This window comes from Pogoniulus pusillus, chromosome 24, assembly GCF_015220805.1.
Source record: "Pogoniulus pusillus isolate bPogPus1 chromosome 24, bPogPus1.pri, whole genome shotgun sequence".
NCBI lineage: Eukaryota > Metazoa > Chordata > Aves > Piciformes > Lybiidae > Pogoniulus > Pogoniulus pusillus.
Window position 1 is genome coordinate 3491236 of NC_087287.1, and position 23442 is coordinate 3514677.

The window sequence follows — 23442 nt, forward strand, 5'->3', positions numbered from 1 at the left end:
TTCTACTTTTTGAAGCACTGGTAGTAATACAAGTAAATGAAACCAACATATTTAAAAACAGGACACCAGATCTGCTCTCTGGGAAAAGGAAATGGCATTTCCTTCTTGCTTTCTTCTTCCTGAGACAGAGTTTGGCAGTGTTTCCCTCTGATTTTATCATTTTGGGAACATAACTTCTCTGTCTTCCTGCGATAGAACCACAGAACTGGTATGCAATGGAATCTGTTCCTCATTCATTCCAGCACCAGCACTCTCATTGTGAAATGAAGTGCTTTAGTGCTTTTTCACATAGCTCACTGGATAGGAGTAGCTAAACACAGAACTCACTTTTCCTGATGAACTCCTTTAAGTGAAGTTTATCTTTCCAGACCTGCCTCCTTTACATAGCTCTTACACTCATATTTTGTGTTACTTGACCTGATCTCAGAGTTTCATTCTTAAATATCTGCCAAGTTTCCCTTCAGAGGAGCACTTCAGACAGAGCAACCTAATGCTGGAAAAAAATCATATACTTCACATGTCTCCTTTGCCAAGTTTTCTGTAAAGCTGGAGACAAAACACAAAAGATGCCTTTTTCCTTCTTCCTCCTGCCCATTTCTCTCATCCCCTCCCTCTTAATTCCATTTGCATCTAAAAATTCCACACTGCAGCGAAGCTTATAATTTAAGGGAAAGGCAGATAATACCTGAGTTGTAATCTGAATTGCCACATGCCCAGGCTGTCATTCACATCCACATTAAGTGGACTCTGATCCATGGATGATCACTGTGGTGCCCTAGAGCTCATCCAGTACACTTTGCTTAGAGACTTCTGGTCAACACCGAGTCTCTGACTATGCATTCAGCCTTGAAGACAGGTAAACATGAGTTCTGGGGATGGTGCTGAAAGACTTTCACCCCAGCACTTTTTTCTATAAGGACAAAGCTAGATCAGGAGCCAAATGCATATTTTCTTCTTCTGGCAACATTAATTCTGCAGGGTTATCATAGAATCACAGAATCAACCAGATTGGAAGAGACCTCCAAGCTCATCCAGTCCAACCTAGCACCCAGCCCTATCCAATCAACCAGACCATGGCACTAAGTGCCTCATCCAGTCTTTTCTTGAACACCTCCAGGGATGGTGACTCCACCACCTCCCTGGGCAGCCCATTCCAATGTTTGGTTCATTTTCTGTTCCCTTGGAAAGATGCACTTTTTGCTGAGCAGAATATCCAAAATCATATCCTCACACAGGTCTACAATCAAAAACGAAAATCATAGAATTATAGAATGGCTTAGGTTGGAAGGGACCAGTTCCAACCCCCCACCATAGGCAGGGACACCTCCTCCTAGAACAGGTCACTGCTTTTGTTCACCTCTCACATTTTCAGTCTCGTGCTTTTTGAATTTGGTTTTTTTTTTCCTTATGGAAGCAGAAGGCAAAAAAAGGAAAACATGAAAAATGCAGAGGTTGAATTTGTCCCCGTGTGAGAGGAGCTCTGAAGGAATTTTATGCTGTCTGGAGATGGGCAGCTCTTTAGTGTCTGTGAAGCAAATAGACTGGAGATACACAGAGCGATGGTCTGTGCAACCAGAATTCAGCTTACGCCAAAAGGCAGAGAGGCACAAACCTTGGCAAAAGAAAGATGCAAGCAGGACTTCTGGTTGGAATGCTTAGCTTTTAGGTGGGATTCTTGGGGGCAAAAGCCATCACTTGTTGCTTATGGACTTCTTTTGTGTACAGGTTACACATCTATTTGACAATGGAGGGACTGTCTTCTTTGCTATCTTCATGGCAATTTGGGGTAAGTCCATTTTTTTATTTGCTTTGGATTTTTAGTTCACATGACCCTTTTCTATGATTGCTGGGCAAGGAGAGATTATAGCTCATGATGAAACACAAAGAAGGGTTATGATTTTGTTACACAGACTTCTTTTTTTCCTGTTTTCAACTTGTACATTAGTAGTGGGCGAAAATAATACCTTTTATCCTTAAGATAATGACTATCTTTGGTGTTTTCAATGCTTTTAAGCCTGCATTTTATATCCTGCAGGCAGAAGTCTTTTTAAAGGCAAATGTGTAGGTTAATCTGCTGGTCTGCAGTCAATGTGAAAATCATGTCTTGTAGTGAATTCTTATAGAACAAAAGGGAATGTTTTTGTGGGAGCTAATTGGAGGGAAGTATAGGGAAGATTTGATCTTAAGAGCTAAGTGTGTCCTGGGCTGTATGTGAAGAAATGTGACAGCAGGATGAGGGAAGTGATTCTGTCCCTCTCGTGTGCTGTCATGAGACCCCAGCTGCAGTACTGCATCCTGCTCTGGTGCCCACAGCGTAAGGAGGACATGGAACCGCTGGAGCGGGTCCAGAGGGCCCCAAAGTTCTCTAGCTGGAGAACTTGCCCTGAGGGGACAGGCTGAGAGACTTGGGGCTGATCAGCCTGAAGAAGAGAAGGCCCTGGGAAGAACTTACAGCAGCCTTCCAGTGCCTGAAGAGGGCCTACAAGAAAGCTGGGAAGGGACTTTTTACAAGTGCTTGTGGTGACGAGAGGGAATGGCTTGAAGCTTGAGGAGGATATGGACTGGAGATTAGGGAAAATTCTTTATGGTGAAGGTGGAGAGACACTGGCACAGGTTGCCCAGGGAGGCTGTTTATGCCCCCTTCCTGGGGGTGTTCAAAGCCAGGTTGGATGAGGCTTTGAGCAGCCTGGCTTTAGTAGATGTATTGGTACTACATGACCTTCAAGATCCCTTCAACCTAAACTATTAGATGAATCTAGGACTCTACAAACAGATATTAGGAAGAATAGTCTTGCTTCTCTGCAAGGTCAGTGTTACAGTGCCATACTAGACAGGTGTAATGGTTGCAGCATGACATGCTTGATGGAAGTAGCTTTCACTGAAGCTAATACTGTTTGCTGCTGGAAAGTAGGAAAGGCTGCTTTTAAAACAAGAGATAATTGATTCTACCAATGTAAATGTTTGTCTGGGTAAACTCTGAGAAAATGACACCACTTTGCATGCAGAAAACTCTCTGAATTCAGGCCGGAGTTTGGCACTTTCAGAGACCAGCTTTATTTATATAATAGCTATGAATAAGTATTAGTGATTCTAATTTGAAGGGTGAACAAATGTCACAATTTTTGGAAGCTTGGTCTGGCAAAAGCAAAATAAACCCCAACCCAACGATGTGCAAACAGTAGCAAAACATTGGAGGATTACACAGACAACACCAGCACATGCACCAACGTGCAACAATCATCAGAGTGTTAAAAATGAACATAATATAACTTGCAGAAATCATCAGATTGTTGAAAATGAGCATGATGTAACTAAAGGGTAGGATTTGATTGCTTCCTTCAGTGGTGTTTCTGCACTGGCTCTTAATCTTACTGTTACTGAGAGTTAGTTTCATAAATGTATAGACTACCTTGCACTTGGCTGTGTGATCGTCAGTGCAGACAATGCTTGTGGCTTCCTAGCATTTCTTCATCTCTCAGAGAGAGAACTTTCCATTTGCAGCTGGGGCCAGGATGGAATTTTGTTTAGAATCATAGAATCGACCAAGTTGGAAGAGACCTCCAAGGTCATCCAGCCCAACCTATCACACAGCCCTATCCTATCCATGGCACTAAGTGCCCCATTCAGTCTTTTCTTGACCACCTCTTGGGACAGCGACTCCACCACCTCCCTGGGCAGCCCATTCCAATGCCAATCACTCTCTCTGCCAACAACTTCCTCCTAACATCCAGCCTAGACCTTCCCTGGTATAACTTGAAACTGTGTCCCCTTGTTCTGCTGCTAGTTGCCTTGCAGGAGAGACCAACCCCACCTGGCTACAACCTCCCTTCAGGTAGTTGTAGACAGCAGTGAGATCACCCCTGAGGCATCTCTTCTACAGGCTGCACACCCCCAGCTCCCTCACCCTCTCATCACAGGGCTGTGCTTCAGGCCCCTCCCCAGCCTTGTTGCCCTTCTCTGGACACATTCCAGTACCTCAACATCTCTCTTGAATTGAGGAGCCAAGGACTGGACAAAGTATTCAAGGTGTGACCTAACCAGTGTTGAGTACAGGGGAATAATAACCTCCCTTGTCCTGCTGGCCACACAGTTTATATGCTGTTAAACTGGGCAGTTTCTATGCTACTGCTCCAGTATTATCAGCAAAGCTGGCATAACGTGTGCTAAGGAGGATGAAAGCTGAACATTTCATTTCCTTTTTGCAAGCAGCAGAGCAATATTCTCACCTAACATAGGCAAATGTGCTCTCCAACGTGCTGGTTTGAATGGGGGATGTGCTGCTTTCACAACTGAGCACTTCAACTCTTGAGTCTTTTAAGTACTTCAAAAATCAATACCTGGTTTACTCCTCTGCATTGTGACTGCCATTATTTCTTTCTGGAGTGTGTTTGAGATACTGTGATACTGTGAATGTAGTCTACTCCTGTATCAAACAAGTCTGCATTGCCGTGTTTGCAGCCAGTTAGTGATAACTCCGTCACCATCATCCACAGTCTCCACTCTTGGCATTGTAAGAGGCGTAGCAAGAAGCATGTATCCTGTGTGATTAGTTACTCTGCACTTCATGTTTATTCTATGCCTTCACAACTGTGCCTTTTTTCATGTTCTTTCTTTCTATTTAGACATGGCTGGCAGTTGCAGATGGATAAACTGTGCAATTGTTTCTATTATACTGCAATAATTTTACTCTTTCTGGACGAAACCAGACCATTCTTTTGAGCATATGTGTATACATGGCAGACATAATTCCTTTCCTTTCATGCTAAGTGTTATTTTCTGTCCAACCTATACCAAATACAGATCTAGCCTGCAATGCAAACAGTTCACTTTGACAGAGGAACAGAAGTTTGTCTTCTTATTTTCCCTTCAATAGCAGATTTAACTCTGTGTTCTCATAGTGAAAGATTAAATGTAGTCCACATTGGGTGGTAGTTCCATTCTCCTCAGTAAAATCAGCCTTTGAGTAATGCAAGTGAATTTAAGTCTTTTTGTCACAGTCACTAAGAAAAGTGAATGTAAAGTGGGTAAAATAATGCCCTGAGGTATTTATCAGCAATTATATTTGGACAGAGTAGTTTCACCTCACGGTAGCAAGGTACAGGACTTTTACTGATGCTAAGAGATCATTACAACCTAGTGAAATGTTGCTCTGTTACAGTGTCTGCATTCTTCACCAAGCTTGTACAAAGCAGAACTTTACCTGGATGCTAACTGTCTGTATTATTTCTAAGAAAGCAATGCTAATGTCCTTCCAGGAATTCCATAGGTTGATCACTTAATAACAAAGCAGAAGAGGGATGCTTTGCTGCTGGGCTCTGCCTGTTGGATGTTGCTGTACTTGGAGGGTTTTGCCTTGCTTTCCAAGGCATTGTTTGCACAGTAATGGCTGTAAGATAAATGAAAGCATGTAGAAAACAGGTGAGCATATCATTTGAGGCAAATATTACAGTGAAGGGTGGCATGATGTCATGTCATCCATAGGAATGCCAGCAGATGGGCAGCTTGCATAGTCTTCCTCTGCCTGGTCTCCTCTGCTGGTTTTGTCGTCTGATGCGTAGCCGAAACTTGTATGGTATGGTCCCAGTGAGTTGTCTAAGTGGAAAACTGAAAGGATAATGCAAGTGTTTTGTATGTACTGTTTGAAAGATTCTTACCTCCACACACTGGCTACATCATGCTTTGGTTCTGCAGTCCCTCACAGCTAAACCCAGTTAACCACTTTATTACGTAACCAGGGGCAAAAGTTGAAGGCCCTGAGTCATGATCTTCTGAAAAGAAAGATCTCACACCCATTCAGCACTACATGGGTGGTCAGCTTGCAAAACTGGTTCCTAATCTGATGTTCTGGCAGCTTTCAGCAGTTGCATTTAATCCAGGGAGGGCAAATTGCCAGAGTTTAATTTCTACTTGATTTTATATGAGAAAAAAACTAAAAGTGTGTTTAACCTTTCAGTGTTTGTTTAATCCTTTTTAAATGAAGTCCAGGAGCATGACATAAATGTTTGGGAACCATGATTACAGTCTTATACAAGTTACCTATATTCATGGGGAAGTAAAAAAGCAATGTTTTTATTAAACCTCTTGAAATACTTCTACTCCTGAACTTGAAATACTTCTACTCCTAAACCCAGATATGTTTTCATCCCTCCTTCTATAAGTGAATATCTATAACTGTCCAGCTGAAGTTGGGTAAGGAGTTTAGCCTTTTTCAGCTAGTTGAAATTTGGGAGAGCTTTTGAGCTATAGTTTTGAACTCACCTGCAATTCTTTGAACAGGTTCACTCATACTAAATATTTATTTGCTGCTAGTTCAGAGGTTCAAGAAGTAACTTATGAGGAGGAGACATAGAGTTAAGGGGAGGATTGAATAGTAAGCTACAACTTAAAAATAACAAAGTGCTGAAAACTAGTTTGGCAGGAGCCAGTGATGTCATTCCTGGCAGTTCAGGAAGAGCAGATCATTGAAGCAGCTCTGTGCAGGAGTATGACAAAAGTGCTCATGCAAAACCCTTGTGCTGTTCCTCACCTGGGTCGTTCCTTGTGTCGTCATACAGCCGCCTGTGGGAAAACGACTCCGACCTTTTCTTACCACATAGAAAGTATCCAAACAGGACAATTAATAGAGATATCAGAATGAATCCTAGAATGACACCAGCTATTATTCCTGCTGTGTTGGTTTTGTCTAGGAAAAAGAGGAAAGAAAAAGAGGCTGTTCAATGACAATATTGAATCTGTAAGTTTGGATACTTCACTTTCGCTTCATGGCAGTCAAGGGCTTTGTGAAGCAAGACTTAACCACCAAGGATTACAAAATCATAGAGTGCTAGGGGTTGGAAGGGACCTCCAAGCCCTATGAGAAGAGGCTGAGGTAGCTGGGATTGTTTAGCCTGGAAAAGAGGAGGCTCAGGGGTGATCTTGTTGCTGTCTACAACTGAAGGGATGTTGTAGCCAGGTGGGGTTGGTCTCTTCTCCCAGTCAACCAGCAGCAGAGCAAGGGAACACAGTTGTGCCAGGAGAGATCTAGGCTAGATATTAGGAGGAAGTTGTTGGCAGAGAGAGTGATTGGCATTGGAATGGGCTGCCCAGGGAGGTGGTGGAGTTACCATCCCTGGAGGTGTTCAAGAAAAGCCTGGCTGAGGCACTTAGTGCCATGGTCTGGTTGACTGGCTAGGGCTGGGTGCTAGGTTGGACTGGATGAGCTTGGAGGTCTCTTCCAACCTGCTTGATTCTATGATTCCAGAGCTCCTCCAACCCCCCTGCAAACCAGGACCACTTAGGACAGGTCACACAGGAATATATCCAGGCAGGTTTTGAAGATCTCTACAGATGGACATGCCACAACCTCTCTGGGCAGCCCCTTCCAGTTTTCCACTACTCTCAATTTTATCTTCTCTTGTTGAGCTGTAATTTCCTGTGACTGCATTTCCATCCATTAACCCTCATCCTATGACTAGGTAACATGGAAAGCAGACTGGGTTCATCCTCCTGGCATTCACCCCTCAGATATTTGTAGAGATTGGATCAAGGATCTGAAACACTTTGCAGACTGTGACTAAACCAGCTTCTCTGCATAAACTTTCTGCCTTTCTAAAAGAAGGTAATAACTGGGCTTAAATAAAAGAGAAGTCTAAATGTGTTCTAGACAAGTAAAAGGGTTCCAAGCTTAATTATAGAGTCAAGCACTGTTTGTTTTTTGAAGCCCTAATAACTCTGTGAATGCAATTGCTTGTAAGCCTCTGAATTTCAAGCAGTTGGGTTTGAGCATACCCACTTGTCAGTATGCAAGGTACAAAATGCAGTAATGCTTTCTGGACCTGTTCAGTTAGCAGAATAAACTACATTCCCCCAAGATTTTACCAGGTTTCTTAAACCTTTTCTTCAAAGGATTCTGTTTTTCTTGGAAATGAACTCCATAGGCTACAAGAATTGGGGCTCTTTAGCCTGGAGAAGAGAAGGCTTTGAGGAGACCTTGTAGTATCCTTCATGTATCTGAAGGCATCCTGCAGGAGGACTGGGGAGAGACTATTGACAAGGCCTTGTAATGACAGGATGAGAAGGAATGGGTTTAAACTGGCAGAGGGGAGATTCTAAGTAGATGTCAGGAAAAAGTTCTTTCTCGTGAGCATGGTGAGACACTGGCACAGGTTCCCAGGGAGGTTGTGGCTGCTCCCTCCCTGGAGGTGTTCAAGGCCAGGTTGGCTGAGGCCTTGAGCTACCTGTTCTAATGGGAGGTGTCCCTGCCTTATGGCAGGGGGTTGGAACTGGATGATCTTTGGGGTCCCTTCCAACCTAAACCATTCTATAATTCTCAATCACATTGTCTGAAGTTGGGTGCATTGCAGTTATTGGATCTGTGATGGGAAAGATAAAAGTCTGATGCTCCTTCAGCTCCTTAGTACAAACTGTACTCTTCTGGGTGTGATGGATAGGTCTTTCAGTCCTGTGTCAAACACCTGAAAGCTAATTAATAGCAAAAAAATGACTGTCTCCTAATTTTCCCTTTTATTTTGCTGAAGACCTGAATCAGAGCAGCAGAAGAGAAGAAAGTGCCATGACAGTTTTATGCTCTGTTGTTTTCCCACGCATACTCAACTTGATAATTAAATGCAGAATGAGTAATTCATTTGGAAGTATTTCTAAGAAGTTTTCTTTGGTCACAAAAGTTTCTCAACTTGAATAAGCTGACAGGTTATATGATTTAATTGTTACTTTGAGGCTAGCTCCATTCCAGTGTGGATGGGAAGTACCTATCATGAGGTCTCTCCACTCAGGGAAGGGTAAGACAAGTTAACAGCAAATCGTTTTAAAAAGAAGGACTTTTGGTTTTAATCTGTACCAAGTCACCTCTTAAACATCTTACAAAGGCTTCTCTTCAGTGAAAGATTTGACTTTCAGCACTATGGTTTTATAAACTAGTTGGGCTTCAGTTTGATGCTTACCTTCTCTGGCATCTTGTGAATGAGGTGATGCAGTAGAAAGGTCGATGAAATCATGATTCAGCTCTGTTGCCTGCTGGGTGGAGTTGAAGTTTGGTGTAGGACTGTCCTGCTTTACCATGGGTGATGTCAGAGCCAAGCCAGTGGGGGACAAGCTGGTGGGGTTGATTGAAGAGCTATCACTGGGGAGCAGTGCAGCTGAAGAGGTGCTGTAGGTGACTGTGGAGTTACTTGGTGTCGCTGTGGGAGTCGAAGTGGCTGCAGCAGCTTTGGTCTCTCCAGGGAAGTCTCCTATTGTTGTGAAGATCACTAAAGACATTGGAGTTGTGTTGACGTTCGTGGCAGAACTTCTTCCATCTTTTGATGCCACTGTGACATTTGAAGGTAGAGTGCTGCTCTCAGTGGACCTCAGGGCTGTGCTATTTGGCCAACTGCTCATCACAGTTCCTTCTGTTACCCTTTCTTTGGCGTTGGCAGTGGTTGGTACAACATGACTGATGGTGGAAGGGTCTCTGGCAGTAGTTGCAGGCAGAGCAGATCTCAGTGGAGGTGTAGGCACCATAGACTGATAGTTATCTGTAACTGAGCTATTTCCATTATTTCTTAAATTTGCTTCTGTGCCCCCAGCACTGCTTTTGTTCCATTGCAGCTTTACAAGCAGAAGCATGAAAGTCATTCCACAGGAAGACTTCATGGTGTTGACTTCAAAGTTATATACAGAACCTGCAAGAAATGAATTGCTGTCTATTATTTTATTTTGCACTGCAAAGCTACTCAGTTAAGATCCAAATAAGCTGGTAAAAGAAAGGTAGTGTTACACCATAGGAAATGTCACTAGTCTGGTGCTGAAAACTTGATGTCCCTGAGTGGTGATGTCCTACAGAATGACCTAAAACAATGCTGATTATCAACAAAATGTTTTTGTACAAGAAAATTCTATAGTTCTGTAAGCAGGTCTCAGAGGGGAATAATTCAAAACCACTTTGTTACAGAGTAAGGTAATGATTCATATTTGGGTAGCATGTTCAAGGCAGTGTTTTCTGGGCAGGCAGCAACTTCAACAACATACTATAGAGTTCTGCTGCACTGCAAAGGCATATAATTGCTACAGTTTGCCCTGATAGCTGATGTACAGTGTTTGATGTACAGTTGATGTACAGTGATGTATAGAGCAGTGAGTGTCATAAGAGAAGCAAATTGAAAACTACATCTGTCCAAGGCTTATTGATGAAACTGAATTCAGATGGAAACTTCTTTTCCTGTAGGAAACTGGAATCAGTATATTAGTCATTAATTTTTCAAGTGATAAATGGAGAAGGGTGAGAAAAACTCCCCCTGAAGTGACGTTACTATAACAGGTATGCTCTTCAGTCTATCCAGGGAGTTTTGGCAGGGATGTGTGTTATTTCTATGTATGAGGTTGAGATCGTGCAGTTGTTAACTCCTACGTGTAACCTTTCATGTGACAGCACAACAAAGAGTGCAACAAGTTACATCTTCAGCATCATCGATCAATTAGGTATGCGTGTATGGGGGTGTTTTACTGTCTGAGGTCCTTTACCTGCAAAAAAACTCCTTAAATCAGCTGGTCAACTAAGTGTCTCAGGGATCTATGAACAGATTATTCATGAAAAAAACGCCTCTCATACTCTATGATTCACTGAGAGTCACATTACCCAGTGCCAGCTCAGCAAAAATCAGGGCAGCAGGTGTGGCCTGAAGTGAGCAGAAGTAACACTGGTGTGAGATTAGGCTGCAGTTCAGTTACCTAGATGAGCTCTACTTGAAGGTGTCCAGAGAAGGGCAGCAAGGCTGGGTAGGGGCCTGGAGCACAGCCCTATGAGGAGATGCTGAGGGAGCTGGGGGGTTGCAGCCTGCAGCAGAGGAGGCTCAGGGCAGAGCTCATTGCTGTCTGCAGCTACCTGAAGGGAGGCTGTAGCCAGGTGGGGTTGGGCTCTGCTGCCAGGCACCCAGAAACAGAACAAGGGGACACAGTCTCAAGTTGTGCCAGGGCAGGTCTAGGCTGGCTGTTAGGAGGAAGCTGTTGGCAGAGAGAGTGATTGGCATTGGAATGGGCTGCCCAGGGAGGTGGTGAAGTCACCATCCCTGGAGGTGTTCAAGAAAGGCCTGAATGAGACACTTAGTGCCATGGTCTGATTGATTGGCCAGGGCTGGGTGATAGGTTGGACTGGATAGGTTTAGATTGGAAAGGACTTCAAAGATCATCTAGTTCCAACCCCCCACTAGAAGAATGTTGCATTGATGTTGCATCTGGCTTCTGTTTTCTTTAAACTGCCCATACTTGCAATAAATATTTCTGCAATATAGGAGAAAAAGGGCCCAAGAAGCTTTTGCACAATGATCTTCATATAAATATATCCCCAGTGGTATCCTAAGCATTAAAGAAAAAAAACTTAAAAATCTTTTTTTTTGCAAATAATTTGCCAAAAGAAGTTTTTCCTGAACACAACCCAGCACCTGGCAGTGATAGGTGCAATGGCTGCCAAACCTCTCACCTTGTCAAGAAAAAAATCATTTAGCTGCTTCTTAGGTGTTGATAATGGAATTGTCAGAGCTGTCAATTCAAAGCATTCATTTACATGCCATTAAATTAAACCTTCCACCACTTCCTTCCTTTGCAGTGATTAGAAAATGCTTTCATGTATCTCAGTGTCACGATGAGCAAACTCTTACTGGAAGGTCTTTGTTTCTTGTGGTCTAGAGTAACTTGTGCTTATTTGCAGAGCTTTAACACTCAGTATGCTTTTTAGGCCTCATAAAGCTGCTTTTTGTTGTTGTTAACCTTTACATCAGTGATCCACAATTAGGGAGAATATAAGAGCAAATGATAGTCCCAGATACATACTGAATTTTCACTCCCCTGGCACTTGGCACTGAAATTCAGGTTGCTCCCCAAGGATGAGACACTTCCAAATTTAATGAACAATGAATGTTAATTTTTAAAGCTTAAATATATTTTACACTGTGTCCTAAGAAAATAATGTGCTGGGTTTTAGTGAATTCTAAAGCTATTCATCTTCTATAATTAATTTTCCCCCTTCATTACTAGCTAGCAACCTGACAAGTGTTAATTGCACTGCTCCCAAGTGTTTATTTCTCCCATTTTGGTATAAGTTTTAAGTCAGCAGAAGCAGTAACAACGTAGCAATACCTTTCCTTAATGAAATGTGGTGTTAAGTGTTGTACATGGAATACTTTCCTTCACCACCAACACCCATCCCAGCATTTAATGTGGGCCCTGAACAGACCCTGTGATAATTTGCATTTGTTTGGTAAGGACCCTAAAGAGTGACTGAGGGCAAGTGTGAAACTGTCACTGTTTTGTGCTTGCTGCTTCTCTGCTTTAATGTTTGAATCATAAACCAGTTGGTTTTCTTTCTATGATTGTCTCAGAAACACACTCTAAGCAGAACTTGGCTGCAGCAGCTCTGATAGACTCCTCAAACACTATATAAAAGAGCACCACCATTAATAGCCAGGTCCACTAATAAGCATAAAACCCTGCTCAGACTTACCTTTCAGCTCTGCAAACCACGCAAGAAGCTGTTGAAATGCAGCTCTGGCCCCAGGTGCAGTTAGTCTGTTGGGAAGAGGTGAGCAGAGGCACAGTCAGTGTGGCAGTATGACAGCAGCCAGGAACGCAGGGTCCGGGCGAGGCGAGGTGGGGCAGCTGCCCTGCAGCCAGCCCGACCCACTCTGCTGCTCGCAGGACACAGCTCTGTCATTGCAGTCCACAGAAACTGCAGTGTTCAGGTAAAGTGGGCAGGCACTGCCTGTTGCTTAATCCTTGGGAAGTCTTTGAACTGCTGGTTCAGAGGGCTGGCTGTTTTCTGTAAACTACAGAAAGTATTGTTCCAGCTACAGAATCACACAGAAACATTCAAGTGGGCACAGCCCCTCAGCAGCACCGAGTCCAGCCTAGAACCCTACTCTACGAGATTCACCTTAAACCATAGCCCTAAGCACCACATCCAAACCACCCTTAAACACATCCAGGCTGGGGGACTCCACCACCCCCCTGGGCAGCTCATTCCAGTGCCTGACCACTCTCTCCATGAAAAACTTTTTCCTGATGTCCAATCTAAACCTCCCCAGCCTCAGCTTGAGGCCATTCCCCCTTGTTCTGTCTCCAGCTACCTGTGAGCAGAGCCCAGCAGCAGCCTCTCCACACATACCTTCAGGTAGTTGTAGACAGCAACTATGAATTTAACAGAAGACAGTTTCTGATTACCTGGAATATTGTGTCCAGGTCTGGGCCCCTCAGTTCAAGGGCAGGAAACTGCTTGAAGGAGTCCAGCACAGAGCCAAAAAGATGCTGAAGGGAATGGAACATCTCCCTCGTGAGGAAATTCCAGGGGAGCTGGGGCTCTTCAGGTTGGAGAAGAGGAGCCTGAGGGGCAACCTCATTCATGTTTATAGAGCTGTGAAGGGTGAGTGTTGGGAGCACGGAACCAGGCTCTGCTCAGCAGTGTCCAGCAATAGGGCAAAGGGCAGTGGGTGCACATTGCAGCAGAGAAGGTTCCATGTGAACAGAAGGAAAGACATTTTCACTGCGAAGGTGCCAGAGCTCCAGAGAGGTTGTGGAGTCTCCTTCACCACAGACATTCAAAGCCAGCCCAAGCACTTTCCTGTGTGACCTGCCCTAGGTGATTCTGCTCTGTCAGGGGGCTTGGACTGGATCATCTTTTGAGGTCCCTTCCAATCCCTGTGATCCTGTGTGATTCCAGAGCTTCCTTGTGGCACACTTGGAGCAAATGCATGTCTGCTGCAAAAGAGGGCAGCAAAATGAGCTCTGTTAGGAAAAAAAGTGCCACTAGAAGTAGATCTGATCCTATCTCAAACTATGTTCACAGTTGCAATATTGAAGGTAACATCTCCAAATCCCATTTGGTTTGAATTTGTCAGATGTCATTAATTTGTGCTTTGGAACACGTAACCAGCAAGGAATCTGAGTGTTACATCTCTTCCTCCAGACAATACTGGGCTAGAAAAAGAATGAGGAAGTCAGGCGTAACCTATCATACAAGAAATGATCTGCTCAGCACTTGATTTTGGTTTTTTTAAGCTTTCATTCTTTATGTATATTTATTTTAGGCAGGTATGTAGTGAAGAGCAACTCAGAAATGTTTTGGTACTGTGGGGCTGGTCGAGTGGAATGCCTTAATGTTGTTATGTTTCCACTTTAAATGTTGAAGGAATCAAGTGCAAATACTATTTCATAACTTAGCCCTGAGGTAAGTGTTGAGGATATGAATTATGCAGGAGGGTTTTGTGTGGACAAGGTTTTCCGTGGAATGGATCAAGCTCTATTCTTTTGAACACCCTTTTTGGTGAGGCAGTTTGTTTGTGTGGCATGAGGTGGTGTCTCCCTTTTGATTTGCATGCAGGGTTGTTTGCAGATTAAGACACAAGCAAGTCAAAAGTTGTCCAACAGTTTATTGCTATCAAAAGAAAGGCTCAAGATAGGAAAGGGGGAATGATAGAAAAGGTACAGAAATCTAAGTTCCTCTGTGATCTTAGAGTGGCTTTCCACTATCTGAAGGGGTCCTCTGTAGGCTGGGTCTTGTAATGAGAGGATGAGGAGTAATGGGTTTAAACTGGCAGAGAGGAGATTCAAACCAGATGTTAGGAAAGGGTTCTTTCCAATGAGGGTGGTGAGACACTGGCACAGGTTGCCCAGGGAGGTTGTGGCTGCTCCCTCCCTGGAGGAGTTCACCTTGAGCGACCTGTTCTAGTGAGAGGTGTCCCTGCCTGTGGCGGGGGGTTGGAACTGAATGAGCTTTGAGGTCCTTTCCAACCTAAACCATTCTGTGATCTGAGCTAGATTCTCTGGCAGGGAGGGTGGACTCAGTGATGTCTTTGGGTCCCTTCCAAGCCCTGACATCCTGTGAGCCTGTGAAGTGAAGGTACCTTTGTAGATTGCACCACCATGGAGGGTCCAACAGTGCCTTGTGAGTTCAGTGTTTCCTTTTCTGTTGTTGCTTGGGGAGAGGAGACCTCCTTCATTGTTCCTGTTGACTTAGGGGTGGGAGAGAGTTCCAGAGATGGGATTCTTGTCTCTCTCCTGATGGTACCATTTTTAAACAGTCCAAGTCCCAGAATCTCCACCCAGTTCCAGGGAGCTTCATGCATGTGCATGGTGGGCATGGTGTCAGGCAGTGGTTCAATGCAGGGCTGTTTCAGAGGTCACACCACACAAGACCCTCCTCAGAGTCAATGGTGCAGTACCCTTAGGCCAGGTTGGTAGGCACTCAAAACAGCAAGACTTCTCTTAGCTGGTCGCTCAGCTACAACACTTCCATCAGCATCATAGAATGGAAGGGACCTCTAAGATCATCCAGCCCAAGCTATCACCCAACCCTATCCAATCAATTAGACCATGGCCCTGAGTGCCCCATTCAGTCTTTTCTTGAACATCTCTCCTTCCCCCTCTCCTTCCCCCTCTCCTTCCCCCTCTCCTTCCCCCTCTCCTTCCCCCTCTCCTTCCCCCTCTCCTTCCCCCTCTCCTTCCCCCTCTCCTTCCCCCTCTCCTTCCCCCTCTCCTTCCCCCTCTCCTTCCCCCTCGCCTTCCCCCTCGCCTTCCCCCTCTCCTTCCCCCTCTCCTTCCCCCTCTCCTTCCCCCTCTCCTTCCCCCTCTCCTTCCCCCTCTCCTTCCCCCTCTCCTTCCCCCTCTCCTTCTCCCTCAATTAAAGCACAGTTGATGATTTTCCACAGCTACAGTCTTCCTGGAGTTTTGGAAGAGGCGGAGAGCTGTATTAACATATGACTGGGACTTGATAGACTGGGAAGATGAAGAGGTAAGGCTAAACAGAAAGGAACCTGTAGATCTCTCTATCAGCAGAGTTTAAAATGTGAATGTCACTGCACAGTGCATTCATTTGTGTTTTAGAACAGTGGTTGCAGAATAAGCAAGTATACTTGAGACTGAACAAAGGATTCTTTGCCTTCTGCCACGAGCATTTATAAGTCTAACTATCCAACCTATCACCCACATTTATTTAAAGTCTCTTATTTAAGTGGCAATACTGCCCATATGGGAGACAGAAGCTACTACTTCTAGCTTGGGTTAACTTTGATCTTTTACAAGCAATCTGATTCTGCTAATGCTTTTCACTTCTATGGTTTCTTCTTCTGGAAATTTATAATCCTACCTAAAACCAGGAAAAAGACAAACAGAGACACAGAAATTGGATTTTGTATCCTTCAACATTCTGCTCTCAGCATCAGCAACTGGGCAATGATTTTATTACCTTACTTCATAAATCACTAGTGACCACAGCTGTAATTTATATTGGTGATTTAATTGCAGTCTAGGTCAATAATGATTTGCTGTTACTTGGTTTATAGCTTTCCATGAATGTGTAGATACAAGCTGGTGGCCTTTAATAAATGGGTTCCTATCACAAAAAACACTATCATAACTGACCTTAATTTGTGGTTTTCTTATCAGTTTCTGCAGAAAACACTGGGGCTTAATTCAGTGTTAGGACCTATGACCCTTTTAATACCCTCAGAGAGCAGAGAGGAGGCTCTTAGGGCTTTTCTTCTTTGTTGGGCTCTGGCACTGTTTCCAGGGATCTTGAAAAGAACAATTTGAGTATCATAGAATCACAGAATGGTCTGAGTTAGAAGGGACCTCGAAAGCTCTTCTAGTTCAACCCCCCCTGCAGCCAGCAGAGACATCCTCTCAGGTTGCACAGAGCTTGCAATCCTGGCCTTGAATATCTCCAGGGATGTGGCCTCAAATGCCTCCCTGCCCAACCTGTGGTGCAGAACTTGTTGCTAACTTCCAATCTAAATCTGCACTAGTTCTCAAATATGTAAGGGGTGAGTGCTAGGAGGCTGGAGCCAGCCTCTTCTCGGTGATGCCCAGTGACAGGACAAGGGGCAAAGGGTGGGAGTTGAGGCATAGGAGGTTCCATGTGAGCCTGAGGAAGACTTTTTTTCCCTGTGAGTGTGACAGAGCACTGGCACAGGCTGCCTAGGGGGGTTGTGGAGTCTCCCTCTCTGGAGATATTCAAGAACCATGTGGATATGTTCCGGTATGATCTGCTCTAAGTGATCCTGCTCTGGCAGGGGGGCTGGACCAGGTGATCTTACAAGGTCCCTTCCAGCCCCTGACATTCTATGATTTCAAACCGTTGTCCCTCATCCTGTCCCTGCAGGCCTTTGCAAACAGACCCTCTGCAGCATTCTTGTAGCCTCCTTCAGGTACTGGAAGGCTGCTTTTAGGTCTCCCTGGAGCTTTGTTTTCTCCCAGCTCCCCAGCCTGTCCTTGCAGGAGAGGTGCTCCAGCCCCTCAGTTATCTTTTTGGCCCTCCTCTGGACCCGCTCTATCAAGTCCTGTGTTTTGAGCTGAAGCATCATACAAATGAATCTTACTATCCATATAAACTTCCTGCCTTCTAGCACATGTATGTCTGGGTTTTGATACTTCAGTATCAAGATCAAACCAGATCAAAGAACTAGTACAACAAATGGAATCTGCTCTGTCATTCTAGGAAGAGCTACGGCCCCAGTTTGAAGCTAAATATTCCCAAGTGGAGAGAGTAAATCCCATCACAGGAAAACCAGAACCTTTTCAGCCTTTCCCTGACAAGCTCAGTCGACTGATGGTGTCTGTCTCAGGAATATTCTTCATGGTAACGTATAATAACATGGGAATTATTGTAGCCTTGGATCTTATTCTGATGTTAATAGTAATGCAAGTCATCTTATTCTGATGTTAATAGTAATGCAAGTCATTCAGGAAGATTAGTGGATTGGTGCAGACAGAACTGTCTCAGTTTTACTGCCTGGTTATGCATCTCTTTCTTTAGGAAGACGTAAGATAGTTACATTGTAAAAGGACAGCAAAGGAATGTTTTGATTTATCAGTCATATTTTGTTCCTTCAAAGCCTGGTCACCAAAGCAAATGGCAATCTTCAACTAAAACTCTTGTTAATTCATTAACCCAGCAGAAATCATTTCAGGTCTGGTTTATTTGGTTCTAATGCCTCCATTCACCACTGCTTCCCTGTAGATCTCCCTGGTCCTCACGGCGGTGTTTGCAGTCGTGGTGTACCGCCTGGTAGCCATGGAGCAGTTTGCCTCTTTCAAGTGGTATTTCATCAAGAAGTATTGGCAGTTTGCAACGTCTGGCACTGGAGTCTGTATCAATTTTATGATCATCATGTCACTCAACGTGGTAAGTCCTGTTCTTTGGAAGGAGGGCTTCATCTGAAGGAGGAAGTTTTTACACAGCTACTGCACAGCAGATGTACATGTGTTCTTGCTGCTTAGAGCAGTGCCTGAAGCTAGTGTTTCAGGGCTTATTCCTCTTCTAATACTATTTCATGGCTTTTCTCTAATGCTCATTTAATCTACACATCTTTGCTTATGTCACCACATCACAGTGGTACAGACTACTGCTTCCCACATTTATGTTTCTTTAGCAATACCTTTCGCAGTGCATCTTCTCTAAACAAAACTGCAGTCTCTTCTTTGGCTGAAAGAGTTCTTTTTCATTTGGTTTTGTTCTTTTTGATTGATAAAATACCTAAAATGCAGCTATTGTATCAGTGCAGCACACTCCTAGAATCACTGCAACACATGAATTCAGTTTGAGCTTTTTCTGCCATATAACAGCACAGGTTTAATCATTTGCAATAGAATAGAATGTAATACAATAGAAGAATAGAATCAAGCATGTTGGAAGAGACCTCCAAGCTCATCCGGTCCAACCTAGCAACTAGCCCTGGCCAATCAACTAGAACATGGCACTAAGTGCCCCAGCCAGGCTTTTCTTGAACACCTCCAGGGATGGTGACTCCACCACCTCCCTGGGCAGCCCATTCCAATGCCAATCATTCTCTAGGAAGAACTTCTTCCTAACATCCAGCCTAGACCTCCCCCAGTACAACTTGAGACTGTGTCCCCTTCTTCTGCTGCTGGCTGCCTGGCAGCAGAGCACAACCCCACCTGGCTACAGCCTCCCTGCAGGCAGCTGCAGACAGCAATGAGCTCTGCCCTGAGCCTCCTCTTCTGCAGGCTGCACACCCCCAGCTCCCTCAGCCTCTCCTCACAGGGCTGTGCTCCAGGCACCTGACCAGCTTTGTTGCCCTTCTCTGGACACCTTCCAGCACCTCAACGTCTCTCTTGAGTTGAGGAGCCCAGAACTGGACACAGTACTCAAGGTCTGACCTGACCAGTGTTGAGTACAGGGGAAGAATAACCTCCCTTGTCCTGCTGGCCACACTGATACAGGATACAGACCAGGCTGCCATTATATAAGCTTTAGTCCTTCCACTGCAATGTAGTTTATCATTTTCCTATTCCTATGCAGGCACAATCAGGTAAAAAGGAATAATAGAACAGCAAGCAGTGGTTGTTAATTCTGTAGAGAAGCTGTGCACTTGCTGCAATCAGAAAGCATCCTCCAAAATAGACTCTCCTGTATTCATTTCTCATATTGTATGTAATGGTTCTAAGTCCAAAAAAGGTACATTCAAGTGAACAAACACTCCAAAGCTATTGAAAATAATCTGCTATTAATAATAGTAAATACTCCAGGAAATATTTGTCAGAGTTGGTTGATACTTTGGTCTAAGTGTTATTTAAAATAGAGATAGTCAATATGTAAACAGATAAGGCCATTTTCAGCAGGAGGCTGATGTCCTCAGCACTATGCACTTGCATGCAAGGATGAATTGTATCATTTAAAGGCTTTTGCCTACTTCTAGATCACAGAATTTTGTTCCTGAACTCAAGGGATAAGCCTCTAACTCTTTATTAAGAGAGCTGATGATGTCTGAACCCTGCTCTTGATCTGTTAGCTCTCCATTTATCTTTATTGTGTATTTAATATATATATGCTTAGGTACATTTACATGGAGCTAAATTATTTCAGTGAAGTCTTTATATGAAATTATGCATCCACATCTGGCTTCAAAATCACCCTCCTTTCTCTGTCTAGATACACTTCTGTAGGACATCAGAACACCTATGCTTTACATTCTGGATTTGACATCACAACAGACGGGATTTGTTGTACTTAAACCATCTCTTCTTTCTGTTTCAGGTGTATGAGAAGGTTGCCTATCTCCTGACAGACTTAGGTATGTAGGGTCCTTACAGGTGGTATGGTTCTTGCCTTGACATACACCTTTATATTGCTGTAAAGCAGGGGGTTGAGAACTTCAGCTATGGGTAGTTTGATTCTGAAATTCCCCTGAGAAAAATAAGAGTAAGAAATGAGAGGATTATTTAATCGAGGAAATAATAGAAAAGAAAGGACTTTGTTTTATTCCTTCTTCCTTTTTTACATGTTTTATTGTATCAATTGAGGGAATTGTCATCCCACAATGGAACAAAATTCAAAACATTATTTCTTAGTGTGCTAAACCAGGCTTCCTTCCATTTTTTTTTTCTCAAACGTTTGGGTGGGTTTGTTTGTTTTTTTTCAGTTTTCTAATTTTCACTTTCTTGTGGAAAAATAGAAGATAAAATGACATAGTCCAAGATAAAAATGTTGTCATAAATTTGGAAGTAGCTCTAATTCTGCCACGTAGAAAAAAATTACACTCCCACCTTCAGTGGGAGCTTAGAGAATACTCCAGGGGGGTCTTATAGAAGCCTTCCAACAACTGAGGGGGTCCTACAGGATGGCTGGAAAGAGACTTTTCATAATGGTGTCTAGCAACAGGACAAGGGGGAATGGTTTTAAGTTGAGGGAGAGTAGGTTTAGACTGGATTTAGGAAGAATTCCTACAAGGCTAGGTTGGATGAGACCTTGAGCAGCCGAGTCCAGCTGAGAGGCATCCCTGCCTATGGCAAGGGGAGTGGAGGAGATGATCTCTTGAGTCCCTTCTTGCCCTCTGAAGTCCCTTCCAACCTAAGCCGTTCTCTGATTCTAGTTTTGTTTCAGTCATAGAAGTAAAGCCTCCCAGCTCATAGAACACAAAGCAAAGACATCATTTAAGACCTGCTCTGTGAATCTATGCCTTTGCTGCTTGTTACTTGCTTACTTTTAGTCCATGTCAAAATAGAGAGTTGGTATTGTCGGGTTTATAGCAAACTCACTACTTCAATTTAGCAGCTCCCTCTTGTGGCTCAAGTATGCAAGAGCAGGCACTGCGCAAGATGCCAGCAACTCGGTGCTGTTGCAGGCAGCTGAACAGGTTAGAAAGGTTCAGAATGTGTGGTTCAGTCGTTTAAATTCTTTCTTAAAATATTTTAAACTATACTGGTTTGTATTTCTGCTTGATTTTAAAGAGCTATTGTATTGTTATAGGCTAGAGAATGAGAAAGAAAATAGTGATTTTAAGCACTCAAGCTGATTTTCCCCCAGAATATATGAAAGAAGTTTGATTTATGTTGCTCTATTTTATTTTGCTTTGCGTTGCTTTGTGTTATTTTATGTTAGTGCATTTTAAAAAGGCTTCTTGAGTTGAGCATAATTCAACATCAGGTGTTTGAGGTGGGTAGTTCACTTCCTAAGGTGTTTGCATCAGGGAAGGATGACAGCTTAACCTCTGGGGGAAAGTGTCCATACATAAAGCTACTGTCTTGTACATTTATATCCTAATTTATACATCATTGGCCCAAATTAGTGCAAATATTAACTGAAAACTCAATGCTCTTCAGAAGTCTAAGTCGTGTGTATGCTTTATGACTTTTACCAGTGCACTCTAACCCAAGTTTGATGCATTCATCAAATACTACCTATTGTGTCTTTCAACAGAGCACCCTAGAACAGAATCTGAATGGGAAAACAGCTTTGCCCTGAAAATGTTCCTCTTCCAGTTTGTCAACTTGAACAGCTCCATCTTCTACATTGCCTTTTTTCTTGGCAGGTGAGTTACCTTCGCTACCTCCTCTTGGAGGAACTCTTACACAGGGCTCATAATCCTTGCTAATTTTGTGGGTTCAAAGAAAATACAGGGGTGGTTGGACCTGTAAGACTCAGATGCCAGTCAGTTTCAGAGGCTAATTAATAGCACTAAATTAATGTTTGTAACTGTATGCAAGGGTTGGACCCTTGAGTTCTTTACTCATGAAAAAGGTCATCTTTCAAGTGGATCTGTGTCTGTGACTTGCCTACTGAATAAGAATTCAGAACCTTTGAAAACACAGCCACTTCCTACACGTGGGTCTGTATTTAGCCCTGCACTGATAGACTTGGTTCAGTTTTTCTTGTTTATTCCCCTTTGGTTACATTTCCCAGGATCCATTTCTATAAATAGTGAAGATTGTCTGCCAGATCTTATGCAAGAGTAGGAAGCAAAAATCCTAAGTCCAATTTCTGTGTGGATCTTTAGCACAAGATACAGGTCTGATCTTGCTCCATCCTCAGTTTTGTTGTGATCAGATTTAAGCATTTGATCAGGTCCAACATAGTAAAGTTTTAGACTAGAATTTCAGTTCAAGATTGTTTGGGGAGATAAAAAACCCAACCACTATTAAAGACTATTGGTAATCCCTGCTTGTTAGTTCCAGTGGTGCATTTACCACACAGATTCTAAGTTTTGTATCTTGCTGTCTCCTGTACCTAGCAGAACCAGGCACGGATTTTCTTTTTCCCCTCTCTCACTTTCACTGAGGTCATTAAGGATTTTGGTTTAAGTCATTTCACCAGGATTTGTTAGATCTGTAGTTATGATGAGTTTGGGAATGATTTTATTGTATGAAAGTTTAAGCCAGTTCACACTTTGCTTGGGCAAGCAGATCCTTGTGCTGCAGTCAATTCCTGTGTATTGCAATGCCTCAGCTGCTTAGCAGTAGATTAGAGAGTCTGAATAGCTAACACCTAAAACCTCTGAAGCTAGGATTTTTGTCCTAGCCATAATAAAAAGTTAGGATCTCTTGCAAAATGATGGTCTTTGCATTCTGCAACTTCCATATCCTACAGATAGAGATTTAAGCCTGTGTAATTTAATGTTTATGCTTCATGAATTTGCTCAGAGGGTGTTGTGAAATAGCTACTGATAGAAGATGTTCTTGGAATGTCTGCTGACAAACAGAAATCTTCTTTTCCAGATTTGCAGGCCGCCCAGGAAAGTACAACAAGCTTTTTAATAGATGGAGACTGGAAGAGGTAAGCAAATCTCTTCTGGGTTCCTGTGAAACTTCCTTGAGTGAAAAGGAAGTGGCTGAAGGACATAAATTACACCCAGTTGGAAAGATTTATTATTCCATCTAAGTGCAGTGATAAGTAAGCTCTTATTTATAGCAAAGGATGGGAAACAGGAGGTGTGTTTTAGCTTCTGCATTCTCCGCTGTGCCGAGCGACTCTGCCCGAGACATGCAGTTCTTCCTGCCTCTCGCTTTGGGAGAAGCAAACTGTGGTAGACCTTCACCTCACAAACTCTCCTAAATCCTGCATGGTTGGAATCTCAGATTTTGGTTTTCAGATTGCTTCTCAGATTTCTGTAGCTGAAGGTTAGTGTGTTTTCACCAAACACAGCTGAGCATTTTTCAGTCACCCACCCTCTAAACAAACGGAAC

General features: G+C 43.4%; 1 protein-coding gene across 5 annotated transcripts in view; it reads left to right on the forward strand.

Moving 5' to 3' along the window:
• The window catches only part of ANO3 (anoctamin 3), a 187589-nt gene that overhangs the window by 147388 nt on the left and 16759 nt on the right, over positions 1-23442 (forward strand). For all 5 annotated transcript variants that reach the window (XR_010306682.1, XM_064163080.1, XM_064163084.1 and 2 more), the window contains exons 14-20: positions 1726-1786; positions 15672-15754; positions 17459-17599; positions 17981-18145; positions 20018-20054; positions 21680-21791; positions 22975-23032. Coding sequence is in view for 4 of the 5 variants with exons in the window: in XM_064163080.1 (XP_064019150.1) it covers positions 1726-1786; positions 15672-15754; positions 17459-17599; positions 17981-18145; positions 20018-20054; positions 21680-21791; positions 22975-23032 (657 nt within the window). In the remaining variant the exon portion in view is untranslated. The remainder of the gene's footprint in view (positions 1-1725; positions 1787-15671; positions 15755-17458; positions 17600-17980; positions 18146-20017; positions 20055-21679; positions 21792-22974; positions 23033-23442) is intronic.